Source organism: Fonsecaea nubica (assembly GCF_001646965.1).
Source record: "Fonsecaea nubica strain CBS 269.64 chromosome Unknown Scaff23, whole genome shotgun sequence".
Lineage (NCBI taxonomy): Eukaryota > Fungi > Ascomycota > Eurotiomycetes > Chaetothyriales > Herpotrichiellaceae > Fonsecaea > Fonsecaea nubica.
This window is the reverse complement of record NW_019173696.1, coordinates 25,147-43,832: the sequence shown is the minus strand read 5'-3', so window position 1 is coordinate 43,832 and position 18,686 is coordinate 25,147. Positions and strand designations below refer to the sequence as shown.

Below are 18,686 nucleotides of genomic sequence, written 5' to 3'. Positions count from 1 at the left end.
GGTGTTTCCTGGTAAGGCTGCAGCGGACAAACTGACTATTTCTCTGCAGGTCGGCCCAAAGAAGGTTCGTGTAGGAGCGGCTACAAACCAAGCGTAGGAGGGACATGCTGCCAGCCTTTTATGTTCCTGGTATAGTGCAGCGCTGAACGGCAAAAATAGCTGGCGTGCCTCTAAGGTCACACGAGCCCTCAATTTGTGTCGATGGTGGCTGAGATACGAGGCTATTTGTTTCTGGACCTTGCGTGATGTGATGGCCTGGAAGGACCCGAGATGGCGGAGATTCTGATGGCGTCCTACCTCGTCCCCTGCACAGTCGTTTTCTGCGGCCCTATTTGAGACAATGTGACAGCTTCGGTCACATTATTGGACCTTGAAGGGGAACATGGTTGAGGAATACGAACGTCGAGCAGGTGGCGTTGCTCTAGGCACATCGAGACACTTTCAGGGGTAAGGCTGGGCTTGGTCTCTAACTGCCACAATTTCAATTTTTGGCGAGCTGTGGCGTTTTGAGTCTGTCTCTCAGCCTCACCGGGGAGATTTGCGTCGCGTTTTCAAAAAGATCAATGCAAATAAAGCTGAGCTGGCGCATAGCGCTCAGGCAATTGATGGCTAAGTGGTAAGTACAGTGTGAGTACTGGCATCCTGAATACCTACAAGTCCAAACTACCAATTGCTGCAATCAATGTCTTCTGATCCCGGGCGCATTTATACTGGATCATGGGTCAACTACTCCAAAGGCCCCATCTCTGGAGGGACATTGACGCTGTCTAGCTCACACGGAGCTTTCTTGGTCGCATTCCTCGGTGTGTTCATCACCTTGGTTGGATCGCAATTCTGGGTTCTTGTCAGTTTCACTCTTCACCAGCTGAGTTGCACCAAGACATATGATGGGCTCAAGAAGCAGCACCAGGTGATCCTACGGAATAGCGGGACCTCCGCTGGCGCTGCCTACGAATTGCTCCTCCTTCCATTCAGTTGGAAGCCAAAAAAAGATCAATTAGAAACCCTCGATGGTTCCCGCCTGTGGCCCTTCTTGAAACGCTCCTGGCTTCTGTCCCTCGTCCCCCTCCTCTCGTTCGGGTTGTTCTCTGGCGCGGGGGTGCTCTCATCCCAAGTGACCAAAGCGGCCGGCGACGAGTTGCTGGTCGTGGGCTCTAGCTGCGGACAATGGAACTTCAATGCGCAAGCGCCGATGAGCTCGTATCTGGAGAAGTCCCAGAACGAGAGTCAGATTGCATCCAACTACGCCCGCGAATGCTACGGAGCCTCGACACGGTCGACCACCTGTAGTACTTATGTGCATCAACAAATCAAATGGTCCGAGGATCAGAATGCCACTTGTCCATTCAACGGCGGAATGTGCCTACTAGGCGACACGGCTACCTTAAAGCTCGACACGGGCTATATCGACTCCCATTCGGTGCTGGGGATCAATAGTCGGGAAAAGGATCGCATCAACTATCGACGAGTCACCACTTGCGCGCCTTTGAATGCTTCCGACAGGATACTTCCGAACAAAATCCCGGGCACAAGTATCATCTACTACAATTACGATTTTGGACCTCTGAGTAGTGGCAATTACACGTGGACATACTATGAAGTTTTCTCTACTCTAGGTGGACTTTTATACTCACTCTTGTAAGTTTACGCAGCTGGATAGTGCGCAGCTCGAGGAAAGCTGACTGTATGTAACAAAGACAACAGGTGAACGAGGCCGGGGCGCCCAACCAGTCTTGGTTTCCAGATCCTGATCTGGCTCAGACAGACGCAGACATCACTCTCTTCATGTTGTCAGCTAATAATGTCGCATACACCAAGCCTGTGACTGATCCCTTCTTTCAAGCAACGAAGCAAATCAAGGTTGAAACATCATCAGGAACGGAAGAGTACTACAAAGCGAATGGTCAGTACCTGCTTCCTCCCAGCTCATGCTCAAGCGCTTCAGCAGCTGATTCTTGTTGCTTCGAGTAGACTACGACGAATTTGTCCACTTTGCGGCATGCGTGGACCAGCATCAGCTTTGCGACCCGAATACTAAACCTCCAAACTGCACGGCTTTTCACGGATGGACGACTCTTCAAGCGGGAGTATTGGATCTAGCGTGGACTACGTCGCGTCAGTTGGCCACAGCGCTACGTGTCCAGCAAGTGTTGCAGTACTCGTCCATGTTCTACACCACTTCTGGTCGGGGCGGTCTGGCTCTTCGTGCGTCAGAAAAAGTGTCAGACATCATTAGCGCAGGCCTCCCAAATAATCAGTGGATGCTCGAGATGTCGAATCTATTTGCAATGGCGCTGGCTCGGCTCCAGCACAGCATCGTGGAATATGCCACTGGGCCTTCGGACGTTACAGATGGGATGATCGTGCAGGGGCCCTCGGACTCGGAAGGTCAAGCTCTCTGCTCTGCACAGATGATACGAAACACGGGCTTGTACGCGAACTTTTCGGTGCTCGGCTTAAGTCTCATCGTGGGGTTAGGGACACTCATCATTATTGCCAGCATTGTTCTGGAGTCGGTGGTCGAATTCTTCCGTCGTCGCCGCCAATACAAGTCGGTCAACGATGCTGTTGACAAGAGTCTACAGTGGGTTTTAGATGGCAAATTCCAACTCATGCGCCTGGCATATGAAGGTATCGGTGTCGGGACGTGGGTTCGGACAGGGCAGCATATTCCAGTGGTCAAAGAAGGAGAACAAAAGATCTTTGGCGCATTCAAGGAATCCAAGATGGATCGTGGGGGATCCTGACGGAACAGACTCGACTGTTCAGTTGATATCAGTGTATACCTCTGTCTACCTCGAGACAGGCTGATGCATGACCTCACACATCATTCGACGCGATGAATAACCCGAGGTACGGAGAAGAGGGTGTCATGTCGTGCTTCTTCCGTCATTCAACCCGCAAATGTCGACCACGAGATCTTCCTTTGCCGTTCGATTCCAGCGGAAACCCGTGGCAGCCACTCAGATGGGCGAATACGAGCTCCTCCCCGACCTTGGCACAGATGATTCCACATTCAACGGCTTCCAATAATGCTCGAGACAGAATGCGGGGTTCCGTATGTGATGAAAAGCCAAGATGATCGTCGACAAGTAGCTTTATCAAAACCCCTGCTTGTGTTGCATTTGTACCTCCAAGCCCTTGTTTGCTGCCTCTCACAACTCATACCGGTGACCTTTAGCAGCTTGGCAATTGTCATTCTACCATGCTTCGATAGGAAGGAGCCACGGGAGCACGATCTGAGGGATGGAGTTGTGTTGCGGTCCTTGCGGAAAAGGTCGACGATGATCCACTGCGCTCGAGTGATAAAGAGCAGGATTCTCCCTGCTCATACAGCAGATGTGTATTCACTCGTCGGACCGGAATCTAGACATCCGAAATGCTGCTCAACAGGCTTCTCGCTCTACTCGCTCTGCGTTCGATCGCCGTGCTTGCTTGCGGGCGAGAACACCTCCGTTCTCAGGTGTTTGACCCGCATGTTGCTCTTTCAAAGAGGCAGGAGACCGTGTTTCCTCCCGCCCTAGACCAGAATGAAGCCATCTTGCTCAATTCATTTGACAACACCACCATTGAGAGTTGGAGCTACTATTATACTCACGGTCTCCATGTGGCAGGTACCAATCAATCAATGGCCCAGTGGACGGCCGATCGCTGGAATGAGTACGGCTTCACGGCGGGCTTGGTATCATACTGTACGTCCTCGGGCTCTTTGGCGAGACAGCAAGACTGAGTGAAAGTAGATGTCTACCTGAACTACCCGGTGTCACATTCATTGACCGTATCCTTCGCCAACGGTTCGACTTTCTCACCATTACTCGAGGAGGAGGTATTGGCAGAGGACGAGACGACGTCTTATCCCAACAGAGTGCCTACTTTCCATGGCTACTCCTTCACTGGCGACGCTGAGGCCGAGTACGTCTACGTCGGACGCGGCCAAAAAGTTGACTTTGAACGCCTAAAGGCATTGGGCGTGCAGCTCGAAGGCAGAATTGCACTCGCGCGCTATGGCGGTCCATTCCGCGGACTCAAGGTGAAGAACGCGCAGGATAATGGCATGATCGGGTGCATTATCGTAAGTTACATGGCCCCTTGACCCTTTGCAGCGAATGGAAAACTTCTCCTCGGCGGGATTGTTGCAATGCCATTCGACATAACAAAGCGAGGAATTGACAAGTTTACAGTTCACAGACACCGCAGATGATGGGAACATTACGGAGGCGAATGGCTATGCAGCATATCCAGATGGACCGGCGAGAAACCCTACCTCAGTACAACGTGGCAGTGTCGAATTTCTCTCCACGTACCCAGGTGATCCCGAAACACCAGGCTACCCGTCGAAATTTGACTCGCCAAGGTCGGACAGGTCTGTGGTGACACCTCAGATACCGTCTCTGCCGATCTCGTGGAAAGATGCACAGCCCCTCATCCAAGCCCTCGATGGACACGGTCCTGACGGCCAGACAATCAACCGCACCAACTGGATCGGCAAGCTCAATGCGACCTATTCGAGCGGACCGGCTCCAGGGACTACTATCTCCATGTCCAACGTCATGCGCGACGAGATCACCTGGATCTGGGACAGTATCGGAATCATCAACGGCACTAATGAGGACGAGGTCATCATCCTCGGAAACCACCGTGATGCCTGGATCGTGGGCGGCGCGTCCGACCCCAACTCCGGCTCTGCCGTCTTGATAGAGATGGCCAAAGCGTTCGGGGCGCTCTTGAAGACCGGCTGGAAACCCAAGCGCACAATCGTCTTTGCCTCCTGGGACGCAGAGGAGTACGGCCTGCTCGGGTCCACCGAATGGGTCGAGGAGTACATCCCCTGGCTCAAGGACTCGGCGGTGGCGTATCTCAACCTCGATGGGGCCACTTCCGGTCCCAACCCGGAACTGTCCGCCACTCCCGAACTGCACAAGATCGCGACCGAGACCATGAAGAAGGTCGTCTACCCCTACCACGGCTTCAACAACCTGACATACTACGACGTCTGGTACGGCTTGAGCGAAGGCGAAGTGGGCGTGCTCGGTTCGGGCAGCGACTATACGGCGTTCGTGCACAATGGCATTGCTTCGCTGGATACGGGATGCGGCGGTGGGGCCAATGATCCCATCTACCATTACCACTCCAACTACGACAGCTTTCACTGGATGACCACGTTTGGTGATCCGGAATTCCTCACGCACAAGGCTGTCGGGCAACACCTGTCCCTGCTGGTCTACCATCTCGCCAACGAGGACATCATCCCCTTCGACGTCGAGAACTACGGCGTGCAAATGACTCTGTACCTGGACGACCTCGCCGACCTCGTCGAGTCGGAAAACGCCACTTCCAGCGTTGATCTCTCGCCCCTCGAAGCCGCCATCTCAGCCTTCAACGCGTCAGCTCAGGCATTCACCTCTTTCGTCCAAACCGCCTCCACCGACGCCGACGTCAAACTCGCCAACGCCAAATTGAGGGACTTTAGCCGCGGATTCGTCTCCCAGGGCGGCTTGCCCACCAGAGAGTTCTACAAGCATGTCGTCTTCGCGCCGGGTCTGGATACGGGCTATGCCCCGGTCGAATGGCCCGGGGTTACAGAGGCGGTTGACGGCGGTAACCTGACACTGGCGCAGCAGTGGGTCGAGAAGTCGGCGAGGGCTGTGGAGGTTGCGGCGAATATCCTGGCGCCGTGACTTGGTAGTTGTCTGACGATGAAATTGGAGTCCGCAGTCGTGCATCACTAGGTCCTTTGCGTACTCCAACACTCACGAAAAGCTTGGGCCTGGTTCGACCGACCACGGAAAGTCGCTGGCATGCTTATATATTGTGCATGTCCAGGGCATGTACAGACAGACTCCACCGAAGAGGTCTCTTTGTTGCATGCTCAGTGGAGTTACTAAACTATGTGACAAGGCAGCAGATGGAGGAGACTTTAGTTCATATATCATATCAATCAATCAGTAATGAATATCTCGTCAAAATATCGGGCGTGTTGACAAGGAGGAGTAAATGTATACATTGCAGTGTTCAATTCACCCCCCCCCCCCCCCCTTAGCGCAACAGGGAGGATGTAGGTGTGATAGTGCCAGCACTAGAGATGAGTTGTTGCAGATCATATCATGTTAACCTGAAAATTCAGTCATGGTCCAATATACCCAGCAGCCATGCCAGCAAGCTACGTTGGGCCAGGACTCTGCGTAACCATTGATCCATCTTCGCGACTAGCTTCGTCGCCGGTTGTGTTTAGACGGTGCGAAATCCTGTAGAGAGGTAGTATGTTACACGCAGCTATACAGTTCGAGCTTGGTATATGTGTCTCGATGATGAGTGAGGCCCTTCACTTTGATTTACTGGCGCCTTCCAAAGAAATGGGTGACTGGTCCCCAATTGAATGGTGTCAAACCGGCCGAGGTCGATACCTTTGAGCTGAGCAGTCTGGGTACGGACGAGTATAATGCCAGTAGACGGATACGCCACAGTGTCTCTGAAGGCACCAGGCCGATATATCCCCCTCCCGCCATTCATGACCGGGTCACGCCTAACAAGGCGGTCGGAATGGGGTACCCACGCTTTACCCAAAGAGGTCGCTGCACTAGTCCCAAGATGGAAATATTGGCAACACTTGGCACTGATGATTGTTCCATGATTGGTTCGGGGATCCCATGTGGCATGGAGTGACTGCTCTGCAAGACACAGTTCGCATGGCGCAAACAACACGCGCCCCTTAGAACGACTGGAAATGAAGCGATGAAGCAGCCACAAACGAGGTCAGAACTTCTTAGTAATGACAGCCAGCCTGTCGATCTCTTCCGATCTTGTGGAGCCCCAGAACTTCCTGGTGCTCGTTCCTGAGATGAATCTGCTAATCAGGCGAAACCCGTGAGCTCCTCGCGCGCCCCCTCGAACATGTTTAATAGTCGTGCCGTCTCTCCAGAGCTCGGCCGTCCTGTGCTCCTCTCTGCCGGACCTGGTGACTTGGAAAAGGCTCAGAGACATGGACAGTCCACCCGAGTTCGACTCGCACGCGTTTGTTTTTCTCGTGGATTTCAGCTCACTCCGTCCATCATCTCACTTCGAGCGAAAGTCGGCGATCAATAGCCATGCTGCCAGGAGAATGCACTTGAAGCGGAGAGAGTCGACAAAAGATCGACTTCGCATCAGTGGCATGTCGATCTGGACTTGGCAAGGCAAGCTGTCGAGTGGACGAATCTTGACAACAGACGAGCCTTCTTCTCTTGATGTGGCGTGCAAGAACCAAGTGAGTTACACGTTGAATAGCTCGAGCCTTTTGCTCTCTGCCTGGTGGACGATGATCCTTTACCATGTTCTGGTACCTCGAGAGTTACCCTGACGCAAGTCTCACTCCGCGCAGGAACGCAGCAGAAAGCCACCGCCACTCAGTCTTAGGGGTTGTCGACATGATCTAGAACTGGCTAGACAATGCTGTCTCAACAGCCTCACCTGTCGCCGGTCTCGAAGACGGGTTCACCGTGATGCATATACACTAGACCAGTCGACTCACGATAGTTGCTGTGAAAGCTTGGAGGATTCCAACGAGGATGACAGTCGTGGCTTGAAATCAGAGCCGCTGTCTCCAGATTCGGAAGGCGCAATCCAAAGCCCAAAGGCGGCAGCGAAGTCGGTAGCTGTCGTCGATCCAGCAGAAGGGGCTTGTTTCGCCTTGCAGTCTTTCATCTGCACAAGCGCCGAGCGCGAGCTTTTCCATTGTCGTAAGCATTCCACCCTTCCACATACTCGCTAGGGGCAAGTCATAACATACTCCGCACATTCAGTTTACAATACGACGACAAAAGTGGGCCATACTTGTGTCCCGATAGCCACTCTATGCTACTTACGACAAGTGGCGCATCAATTCGTCCATGACGAGGCCGTTATGGAGCTGAGCCGGTCATTCTCCAGTTATGTTTGGTCGACTTTCCTGGAAGGAGATGTCCACCATGAGAAACGGGCGTTGACGCATAAGATCAAGGGGATGGCGCTCGTCATCGAGCAACTGGGGCAGCCGCAATCCTCGGCCTTGGAGAGTTCCATTCAAGCGGCTTTGATCTTGTCGGCAATAGAGGTGAGTAACCCCCTCCCGCAAGTGTGGCGTACTAATATATGCCTTACAGGCCTGTGCAGGGAATATCGAGGGTTTCAGAATTCATATATCGGCTGCGAGGCAGATGGTCAAAATACGTGGCGGCCTGGACAATCTCAGCCCGCTTCTAATAGGGCAAATATGCTCGTAAGGGGCTCTTCTCTCCTGCAGTTTGATCATGGCATCTTGCTGACACGGTTTTGCTTTCCTGATGGAAGATTCGAGCCAGGTATTCACCGGGCGATTGGTACTGAGACATTTCCGTGTACGGATCGCCACTTCGGCACCTTCCTTCTCAATTGCCGGCGAGACGTTGCTACAAAGCATCCCGCATTCAACAGAATATCGCCAACTGCCAGACTACCTATTGAAGAGGTGCAGGAGTTTTGTGATCCTCTTGATCTGCCCCCAAGTCTCTACTTCTCAGCATGCATTACGGAATTTCTGTCAGTTACGAAAGAGTTTCGAGAGCTTAGTATTGCGAGGAGTCAGTTCTTGGCCGATCCATCAACCGAGTCGCGGTCCGCATACGCTTCAGCAAGGTGTCGATCAGTATCGGACGCTTTTAGCTCGGCACTCCAGTGGATCCTCAACCCAGACTACACTCCAACAGAATCAGACCGTACCAAGCAAAAGTCGACATCTGCGGCTGTGGAACAGCAGAATGCAACGGGATTAGTTTGTTTGTTCTACATACACGCCACACTTTGGAGGTATAGGTATGAGCCAGTTGAGACAGATAGATACATGAAGAGCGTGGCGGAGAAGGTGCAGCGCAATGGTCTGGAGTTGAGTAAAAGCCTGGATGCTCTGTCTGCACTGCTTGTTTGGATTTGTGTGAGCGACGAGAATTTGAAAATTGAGGACAAGCGAGTTGGCTGGAGAGGACTGACGAGGCTGGTCTCCCGTTTAAGTCGTGTTGCGTTGAGGTTGAGCAGACGCAGCCGAACGAATCTGGAGCTGGCCTTATCTGAAGGCCTGCGAGGGAGTACGCAGTCATCTATGATTGAGGAAGTTGAATGTGTCGAGAGTCCTGAAGCGACAACTGAAGATTGCATTTGGCCCGATCCCGAGAGTATCTGGAAGGAACTCATTGAGTAGCATTACCATTGGCACATATCTCAAAGATAGCAGGGGAGGAAAGTTCAGAAGTATACGGACTGAACGAGCCTCGGGCGGCGACACGGTCAAACTCTCCAGTCCATCTGCAGCCTGGCACTCAACCCGCATATTTCGCCTACTTTACCAGGTGCTATACTGTCCGTGCCATGAACCGCACGGCAGGTATCCTTATCTGCTCTGCCGAGATTGGCGACATGTTCAACCAAATCATGACTATTTTTGGCCTTCACCAGAGTGACTTGAGCGCTAGAGAGTAGTGAGTATGTATACCCTCCGCCTACGACGAAGACCAGCATGATTGGATGTGCCTACTTGACACCTGGACCGACCCCTCCGCTAAGGACGAGGGATATCTCTAGACACCGGCTACCGAAGTAAGGCAAAACTATCCTTATGGACTAACCCATTACTGTGAAAAGGAGGCGTTCTCGTCCCGCGGCTTGCAGGATAACGATAGCAAGCTGCTCTGTGGACCAACCTATGAGACATGCCCTCCCCAACTTTGGCCTTGTTTGAACAAGCAGAAGACATTGGACGGGGCCGACATATCCGTGGTCTGATAGAGGCCTTCTTTGCAGACCCAGAGTCTCAACCACTCTTGGGCATCATCGCTAAAAGCCACCTCGCTTCATGATTGATAATACCGCCACTTCAGCGATCTCCTCGTCGGGATTGGGCGCTCTTGGACTGCCCAAGGGCGTGTCAAGCGTGTCTCGCTAGTTATTGAACAAGCCTCTCCTTGGACAGTTTGGGAAATGCTTATTAAGGCCTTGGGATGTCAAAGCACCACACAAATGCTGTATAGGCACAATCTGGCTTCCGAGGCGTGAACTGGCGCAAAAGCTGACCTCTGAATGATTCAGCAAGCGGACTGGGACTTCCACACGCGCTCGTCGTGCTCGGTTTGGTCACTAAGGAGGTTCCGACGGAAAGTTCCCCAGCAGCAGCCAATGCGGGATGGTTCTAGGACTGCAGCCCTACATCAACGTCTCGGGCACCTGGTGCCAAGGTGTCTAGAGCATCTCGGCTGGGGCTGGGGAAGCTTCAAGCAATCAGCAGCAGAGCGACAACCACCTAACCCTGCCGTTGTGCGGAAACCTATTTGGTCGACACGGCCTCTCAATCGGCCTTGTAAAAAACCGCGACACACAAAAGGGGAGGGGGAGAGAGAGAGATAGACCAACGTCTTCTCTCCCGTGCTGCGCTTTGCCACCTCCCACCTTCTACCGTGGGTATGCGAGACATCATGGTGATTGTCTTTCTTCTGCCTAGAAGGATATGTCGCTGCATCAATAGGTTGAGTGCCTAGGATTTTACCAGATATTCGTGGCAAGGGGTTAGTCAACCTCTGATTTGTGGGATCCAACAACTCCATGGAGCCCATTGAACTATGCTTTGTCGAGGGCCGTCCCAGCAATCAAACCCAACGGGCCAAAGAACTGGTCAACTCGGCCATCCGCGCGCACAATGCCAAAGTCACTCACGCGAAACGCAGCAAGAATGTCGCGGCACATGTCGCCGGGCGCCAGTCAGCCTCGATTGAGCCGCTGGTCACTCGCTTTCGCGTTGTGCCGTCGGCGCGTGAGCGAGACCGCCTGCGAGCCGACGAGGAAGAGGTCTCGAAGCGGGCACAAGATATTGCCCGTGCAGAACAGATGGGCCACTTTAAAGGCAAGCAGTGGCTATACGCCATGCTGCACCGCCAATGGATGGATGCTATATGGACTCCCTTTTCGGGAAATGTTCCAAAGCACATTGCAATATGTATGCAAGCCTCGTTCATTCAATATCGCAGAATCTATCGCTACGTTTCCCTTCGGAGCTGACACGTTTTCATTTAGACCAGCAAATGATTGTACCAAACATCCAACTCGCTTTTGAAGTCTTTCACGTGCGCAACACCCACAACTACGAGTTCCTTCTCTGGATGACGCGACCCACGACGTCGGGCTATCACGCTGGGGCCGCTGGGTTGCAGCTCCTCTACGACCAGCAAGTGTCGCCTGGCTGTGGACAGACCCGCCAATGTCTCTCCCACAAAGTGCAAGCGTCTATAATCTTGAGAGAGACCTTGTCCCGGTCAATCACCAGGGTGCCTGACGACGAGTTGCTGGTCATCTTGTCCTTGGCTACGGTAGAGGTAAGGCCGACTTCATTCTAGCACGGTTACGCTGTCCGCATCTAACATTTTAAGTAGAGGACAGTGGACTTGTCGGTTCACCAGTATCATCTCGAGACATTGTCAAAGATTGTCAAGGCTCAGGGTGGTCTACATCTGGTAGCTGATCACCCCCAGTGCACGATTCTCCAGTAAGCACTATCTTTCTTAACCTCGTGGTTTCGACGGAAGCTGCGTACTTGCCAGCACCTGACCTCTCTTGTGGTAGGTTCGACGCATGGTGGAGCCTGTCAACAGGACTCCGATACTTTTCTTCACCACTGTCTCTTCCCCAACCTGAAGCCGAGCCGGAAACGCTATCGAGTCGCTTTCGGGACCAGATCCACGAGGTTCCTGTGGGCTTCCACCGCTTTATTCTCGACGGGAAATGGTCCTCCAGCACCGTCGAGATCCTGATCCGTCTCGCGTATGTCTACCAGCGAGGAGGCAAAGTGGAAAGAAATGAGGCGGGACGGATCATTGGCCTTCCCAATACGGCCCAGCCAGTATGGCGAACTTTTCAAGAGGCGTGTCCAGCGTTGGACGCTCCGGGGGCAGACCAGGAGAAGCTGCTGGCGCTGGCCCTTGTCTTGTACTGTGGCATTGGCTTCGACTCGGCGCCCGTGTCGAGCAATGGCGGTCTCGCGTCCCGGGGGGCTCTAACCAAACTACTCACTCTCGACGAGTCGTCGTCGTCGTCATCATCATCGTCCTTGCCAACGCGCTCGCCCCCGCCTCAACAATCATCATCACCAGCCAAGTCGCCGGACGATAAGCCCTTCCTCTTTTGGATATGGATGGTCGCAATCTGTGCGTGGCACAACGCCTCGAACAGCGGCTTCTTGCCCCCGGGCATCGACCTGCTGCAGAGGCTGCGCCGGAAATTTGTCAAGGTCGGCGATTGGAAGACGGCCCAGGACCTCTTGGAGCCGTTCTTCTGGAATGACAAGCTTAGCGAGTTATGCAGGCCCAGGTTTGATGGGGAGGCGTCAGCGTCTTGATATGATGCCTCTCAGTACGTTCAATTTAATACCTAGGTAGTAATCAAACTGTGAGATTTGGTCCATATCTAGGCATTATAGGTAGTCGAGTAAATTCCATCAGCACCTGGCGGCGCGGACTCGCTACAAGTACGTCAGAGTCCTGATGCCCTGTTAAGGTCTTGTCCTCTAATAGCACGTGCATGGCGTTAGGAGCTTCAACCCCCAGAATCGTGGTCGTGGCGAACGAGAGGTGATCAGAGCTTATATACCACATATCTTGGTTATTACTACAATAAAAGTTTCACCCCCTTATCAACTGCTCCATAAAACCCGAGGTCTGAACAAGGAAACGCCTGATGCTATCTGCCTTCCAAAATATGCCATCATCACTTCCCATATCGATTGTCCACCCAGCATTCAGCAGCGAGCGAGATGACTGTCCATTCCCCGACCTCCATGACAGTCCCAGTTCAGACCAGATCATGTCAGGTCGATTTCCGACTTGACGGAACTGACGTGAAAGCCGACGATCCACGAGTACGGCAGGACCTTCAGCACCAGGTTGCGGAAGTAGTAGGCCAGGGAGCTCTTGGGGATGAACATGTCGGCCATGCGCTTCGAGCGGGCCTGGAGGCGCTCGATGGCCGGACGGAGCTTGGCCTCGTGGTTGCGCAGCGCGGCGAGCACGTCGTCGGGGTCCTTTTGGAGTTCTTTCGCCAGGATCTCGGCCGACACCAGGGCCATGCCCGCGCCCTGCCCGGACAGGAGCGTCAGGCAGTGCGCGGCGTCGCCGAGCAGGAGGACCCGCCCCTCGGACCACCGCGGCAGCGTCACCAGCGTGAGGCTGTCGAGCGTGACCAGCGCGTCGGCCTGCTCGGCCTGCTCGACCGCGTCGCGCACCTGCGGCACGCTCTGCGCCGTGACTTGGCGGAGGATGTCGAATTTGGCCTCCTTGGACGTCCCTGTCGTCGACAGATCCCGCTCCTCGCGCCAGATGTTCATGCACGTCAGGCCCTTGTCGCGCAGCGAGAACAGCATGTCCAGCTGGCCGGGACGGTTGAACGAGTAGCAGTCGTGATCCTGCTGGGATTCGGTCTGCTGGTTGCTGAAGTTGTACGCCGCGTAGTAGTAGCCCAGGTGCTCGAGGAAGTCGTCCTCGCGGCCTTTCCAGAGGCTGCGGCGGATCTGGGACCGGAACCCGTCGGCCCCGATCAGCAGGTCCGCCTCGATCGTGTCGCCGCCCGCGAGGACCACGCGCACCTTGTCGCCTTGGTCGGCGAACTCGCGCACCGTCTCGCGGAACCGGATCGACGCGCCGGAAGGGAGGTGCTTCGCCAGGAGGCGCGCCAACTCGTCGCGTCGCACGGGCAGCGCTTCCAAACCCCCGCCGTGCACGTCGACGTATCTGATCCGGCACAGTTCCCTGCCGTAGCCGTCGCTGATGATGTTGTACTCGAAATGCTGCGACACGGACTGCAGCTCGGCCAGGAGGTCCATGTGTTGGACCGTCTCGTGCCCGAGCCCCGAGATGGTCATCGAGTACCCGCTGGCGCGGAGGGCGTCGTCTCGCTCAACCACGACGGACGTCCAGCCGGCCTTGTCGAGCCACCATGCGGCGGACAGGCCGGCGATGCCAGCTCCCACGATCACCGCGACTGGCTTGGTCATCCTCGATCAGAGAGCGAGTCTTGTCTCTAGAGAATAAATTGATCAGAGTACTCAGCAGAAATGGTCGATGCATACATATATGCTAGGTATATAGACCATATCAGATCAGATTAGATACTGCAAGAACATGACATGGCATGGCTGCAATAGCTCCATGGCTGCCCAGTGTCCACAGATGCGAATACGAGCTCTGGCAGTGCAGTGCAGTGCAGTGCAGTGGAGTGATTGACATCCCGATATCGGACTCCAAGACCGTCGACACATGTGTGCGTCCAAGGCTTGTCTTGTCTTGTCGCCTCGTCTCGTCTCGCTACCTACCTACCTACCTACTCGGTCCTTGTGCTGGTACCGTACCAGTGTCTTGGAACCAGCGACGCGCAGGCTCCCGGTTACGAGTGGTGCGAGGAGGCGAGCGCCACGGAGAAAATGAATGGTTGGCCTGAAGCATGAGAATAAGAATGAGGACCTTGACATGTCAGCATGTAGACAGGGATTGGGGTCTCGGGTTGACCCCATTCTCGCTTGTTGAGAAGTACGTGAAGGAGGAGGGAGGAGGGACTGTATGTGTCCCGAGAGCTGTACGAGGTATTGAGGACTGGGTATTATCCAGGGACAATCGAGCAGTGGCGCAGTCACGCAGTGTTGAGAACCAATCACCATGTCAAATCACCGGGGTGTTATTGTAACTGCCCGACGCGCAGATGACGAGTATATCAGTCCTTCTGTGAGGTCCTTGTGTCTATTTTGTATCTCATGCATGCTGAGTACCTAGCACCTACCTCCCTACCTACCTAGCTATCCAGACATCTAGGTAGCATGTACCAGACGAGGTGAAAGCCATCTCTGTCACGCCGTGTGGAGTCTGTCACTCCCATGACACACTCCCATCAATCAATGAATGATGCTGCTTAGAACATCACACAGTGTATTCCAGAGATGTGTGAAGACATGGATGCCGAGTTGGGACGTCAGCATAAACCCAGTATTTCGGCGCGCTAGGTTGTCGTCGCATGGACAAGTTGCGCATCTGGTTTCCGTTGCTGGGTTCACAGTGGGAGAGTCAGACATGACAAGTCCAAGTCCTGGAAACATCTCTATCCGATTCCGTGAAGATGACGAACCAGCAGACGTGACGTGGACTTTTACCATCTCGGACGGAGAGGATTTGATAAGTACTTTGCAGAGTTACGCTGAGGCGAAGAGGCGCGACGACACAGACAACGAGGATGAGTATATCGACGCATTCCTGCGGTTTATGACCGAATTGGATATCCATAGGCTACTCCCAAACAGAGGCGACAAGAATCTGGAAAATAACAAAATCGGCAAAGACCAATATTGACATACCTATCAAGCATCCAGTGCAAAGTCCGAAGACCACCGTATGCACCAAGACACTCCTGCAAGCTGCCACCAATCGATGACAATTGTGGCTCTTTTGTCGAATCTAGGCCGTGCTGCATGAATGAGGGGTGAGGTTGAGAAGAGAGAAGGGGGGAGAAAGGACATGCCGCTGCTTTTGGAGGTTTCTTTCGAGCATGCCAAGAACGGACTCCCTTCACACCGCAGGTACCTGGTATCCCTAGTACTAATACCTAAGCAGCCTGGCAGCCTGGCAGCGAGGGTATGTAACCTTTGTCTCAGTGAGTTCTGTCGTTGCAGCAAGCAGGCATTGCACCTTTTATATTCGCCGACCACTTGACCGATCTCGACAAGCTGGATGTAATCCCATATTCATGATTTAAAGATATGTCCAGCAATACAAGTCCCGAACGAGCGACTCCTGAGACACCGAAGCTGCGACCACTCTCGATAGATCGGCCCGACCCTGAAACACTGCGCGACATCATCGCCAATGACCACTTTGGTGGCGAAATGCCACCTTCCATTGTCGAAGCGTGGGTGATGGCACTACAGCCTGGCAGCCGTGTGCCGTTGCCTCCCAACGTGAAAGGATTCTATGGTGGAGACCTTAGGGCTTCCATGCCTATTGAAATCGCCCGCGGCTCGTACAAGTTCATTACACACGAGACTGCAGACAAGGAGAAGATCGAGAAGTACTCGAGGCGCATGTTGACGGCTTTATCGATTGTTGATATCGACGAGGTGTCTCGGCATGAGCCGACTACAGGCTTGCTCACATTGTGGCATACGACTCTCGCGCTTGTGAGACTGCCCGACGCAGCTGGTGACCTGTTGCAAACATTCAGACAGTACAAAGAGCTTCGGCCTAAATCCTCGCTGCCGGACAGCAAATTACCACTGCCAGACCGCCTAAAGGGTCGTCTTCTGAACATTGCTGAGGAACTTGGAAATACAGCTGCCGCGCAGCTCCTCTCGACACAATAGTAGCAGTGGAAACACCAGTCAAGACGTCCCTTGATGTTCTAATCTGGACCTGCGAAAGAGGTAGATGGAAGGCATCGAAATGAGTCCCCCAGGCACCAACCAAAGGATGCCTAATGGAGCAGGCTGCATGCTGACCATCGATAAGTATGTAGCGACATTAAAAGCGGCGCTACGCTAAACCTACGGCCATCTCGCAACGTGGCAGCCGCCTAAACCACCCCCAGATTTCCCAGCAACCTTTACAAAAGTTAGAAATCCAACTCAAGGCTTCACAACTTGCTTGGCACGATATCCGGCACATCAAACATGCTAGAGATTGGGATCCCCACGCCTGTATCGAACATTTTGCTCAACTCTATCCCAGGATGATGTCTCCAATGAGCGTCAGCTTTGCCGCACTTGAGTGAGTGATGAGACCAGGGCGCAGTATTGCCCAACTCAGCCTCACCCCACAAGCGCTTCTTCTACCTGTAAAAGGTTGAGTCAAGTCTAGTTTACACTATGGTCATGTCCATCTTTCTGCACAGACCGTTGTCTATGGGAACTCACCGACGACTGTGTTCGATGGGTGCAGACCCTTGGGGCCAGTTCACTTCTTGAAGCACTGACAGATTGCTTCCCTGACGACAGCAATCACAGAGTGACCTAGCCACGAAGGCGTACGAGGCCTGTCAACCACCAATCTGCCCATCCCGCCGATGTGTTGCATCTAGCCTCCGCCCCCACATCGCTCTCGTCCCTCTACAATGGCGACCCCAAAACCTTTGTCGCATGACGATTATACTGTTGGGTGGATATGTGCTTTACCTGTCGAGGCCGCGGCAGGCAAGGCTATGCTCGACGATGAGCACCAATCACTGCGTCAGGAGAAACATGACTACAACAAATACACGCTTGGACGCGTTGGGTGCCACAATGTCGTCGTCACCTGTCTTCCTGCCGGAGTTCCTGGAACGAATGCGGCTGCCATTGTGGCCACGCAGATGTTCCGAACCTTTACCCAGATCAGATTTTGTTTGATGGTGGGAACCGGAGGTGGTGTTCCCAGTCACGAACACGACATTAGACTTGGCGATGTAGCTGTTGGTCTCAGCGTTGTTCAATATGACTTCGGAAAAACTGTACAAGGTGGAAAATTTCACCACACAGGGCCGTCGAATAGACCGCCCAATTTTCTTCTCGCTGTCGTATCGGAGCTGAGAGCGAAGCACATGTTGGAGGGAACTGATTTATCGGGCCACTTATCCAAGGCCTTTGAAAAGTACACCAAGATGGCGGCGACTTTTACCTTTCCTGGGCAGGAGCACGATTTTATCTACGAGTCCGATTTTGATCACCCAGAAGGCCTCGACGACTGCTCGCAATGCGATAAACAGCGGCTGGTGCCTCGCTCAACTCGCTCTGTGCAGGAGCCGGTCATCCACTATGGTCCCATTGCCTCAGGCAATCAGGTGATGCGGCACGGCGCAACAAGAGAGAAGCTGAGGAAGCAGGAAGGGGTGGTATGTTTCGAAATGGAAGCTGCTGGACTCGTCGATGTTTTCCCATGCCTTGTGGTCAGAGGTATTTGCAACTATTCTGACTCGCACAAGAACAACAAATGGCAACCGTATGCGGCGGTCACAGCGGCTTGCTTTGCTAAGGAGTTTCTGTCAGAAATTGAGGCAGTTCATGCTCAAGAGGTGCGCACAGCGGCTGACACCACGGAAACCTTCCACGCCATTAACAGGATTCAGTCGCAAAATACTTTATTTCAGACGTCGTCGCCAATGCCGCTTGCAGAGACTCGGCAAATGCATACTGGGGCCTATCAACTTGATGATAGCTCAAATTCTGTTCTCGCCGGCTTATCCAGACTCGACAGTCAAAAGATCACATCTTTCAAAATTTGGAAGGGATGAAAGAATTGGTTGAAAAACGGGCAGCCGCGTCAGCTTTTGTCGAACATGAGCAGAACCGAGGTCCAGCCCTTACAGTTTCGGATCGTGATAAAGTGCGCTTAAGAGAGCAGGTCCTGGTGGCTTTCAGCGCTGTCAGCGCTTTCGGCGACTTTACCTGCCAAGGCAGAAATTCAGACACTTTCCCTTTCCAGTCACTCTCAGCCTCAAACTCCCAATGTGGAAACTGTTTGGTTATGACTTAATATCGTAACGCCTACCTGTCTGTGGCTACCCAATACATGGACCCAATGGGCCATTCCAGAGTCGATAAGCGTGTCTAGCTGACCACTGACCCTGAATCGCGAGGCTGGCTTGCTAGGCGATAGCTCCTCATACCAGATGTTATCAAGGAAACCGTGCAGCCCCCCTGACATGGGTCT

At 53.5% G+C, this 18,686-nt stretch overlaps 7 protein-coding genes across 7 annotated transcripts; 6 read left to right on the top strand and 1 right to left on the bottom strand.

Moving 5' to 3' along the window:
• Positions 1 to 682: 682 nt before the first annotated feature.
• Positions 683 to 2,747, top strand: AYO20_04390 (hypothetical protein; the record flags this gene model as incomplete). The annotated part of the gene is made up of 3 exons (XM_022642686.1): positions 683 to 1,638; positions 1,698 to 1,903; positions 1,972 to 2,747. 3 exons carry the CDS (start codon positions 683 to 685, stop codon positions 2,745 to 2,747), a joined length of 1,938 nt encoding a protein of 645 aa, XP_022501244.1.
• Positions 2,748 to 3,379: 632 nt separating this feature from the next.
• Positions 3,380 to 5,678, top strand: AYO20_04389 (hypothetical protein; the record flags this gene model as incomplete). Its single annotated transcript, XM_022642685.1, has 3 exons — positions 3,380 to 3,692; positions 3,741 to 4,072; positions 4,182 to 5,678. The coding sequence occupies 3 exons, from the start codon at positions 3,380 to 3,382 to the stop codon at positions 5,676 to 5,678; spliced, it is 2,142 nt and encodes a 713-aa protein (XP_022501243.1).
• Positions 5,679 to 7,879: 2,201 nt separating this feature from the next.
• AYO20_04388 (hypothetical protein) lies at positions 7,880 to 9,187 on the top strand (the record flags this gene model as incomplete). Its single annotated transcript, XM_022642684.1, has 3 exons — positions 7,880 to 8,068; positions 8,118 to 8,233; positions 8,305 to 9,187. 3 exons carry the CDS (start codon positions 7,880 to 7,882, stop codon positions 9,185 to 9,187), a joined length of 1,188 nt encoding a protein of 395 aa, XP_022501242.1.
• A 1,394-nt stretch (positions 9,188 to 10,581) lies between these two features.
• Positions 10,582 to 12,367, top strand: AYO20_04387 (hypothetical protein; the record flags this gene model as incomplete). Its single annotated transcript, XM_022642683.1, has 4 exons — positions 10,582 to 10,972; positions 11,050 to 11,348; positions 11,406 to 11,518; positions 11,596 to 12,367. The coding sequence occupies 4 exons, from the start codon at positions 10,582 to 10,584 to the stop codon at positions 12,365 to 12,367; spliced, it is 1,575 nt and encodes a 524-aa protein (XP_022501241.1).
• Positions 12,368 to 12,829: 462 nt separating this feature from the next.
• AYO20_04386 (hypothetical protein) lies at positions 12,830 to 14,017 on the bottom strand (the record flags this gene model as incomplete). Its single annotated transcript, XM_022642682.1, has 1 exon — positions 12,830 to 14,017. The coding sequence occupies one exon, from the start codon at positions 14,015 to 14,017 to the stop codon at positions 12,830 to 12,832; it is 1,188 nt and encodes a 395-aa protein (XP_022501240.1).
• A 1,749-nt stretch (positions 14,018 to 15,766) lies between these two features.
• AYO20_04385 (hypothetical protein) lies at positions 15,767 to 16,366 on the top strand (the record flags this gene model as incomplete). The annotated part of the gene is made up of 1 exon (XM_022642681.1): positions 15,767 to 16,366. The coding sequence occupies one exon, from the start codon at positions 15,767 to 15,769 to the stop codon at positions 16,364 to 16,366; it is 600 nt and encodes a 199-aa protein (XP_022501239.1).
• Positions 16,367 to 17,112: 746 nt separating this feature from the next.
• AYO20_04384 (hypothetical protein) lies at positions 17,113 to 18,267 on the top strand (the record flags this gene model as incomplete). Its single annotated transcript, XM_022642680.1, has 1 exon — positions 17,113 to 18,267. One exon carries the CDS (start codon positions 17,113 to 17,115, stop codon positions 18,265 to 18,267), a length of 1,155 nt encoding a protein of 384 aa, XP_022501238.1.
• Between the last annotated feature and the right edge of the window lie 419 nt (positions 18,268 to 18,686).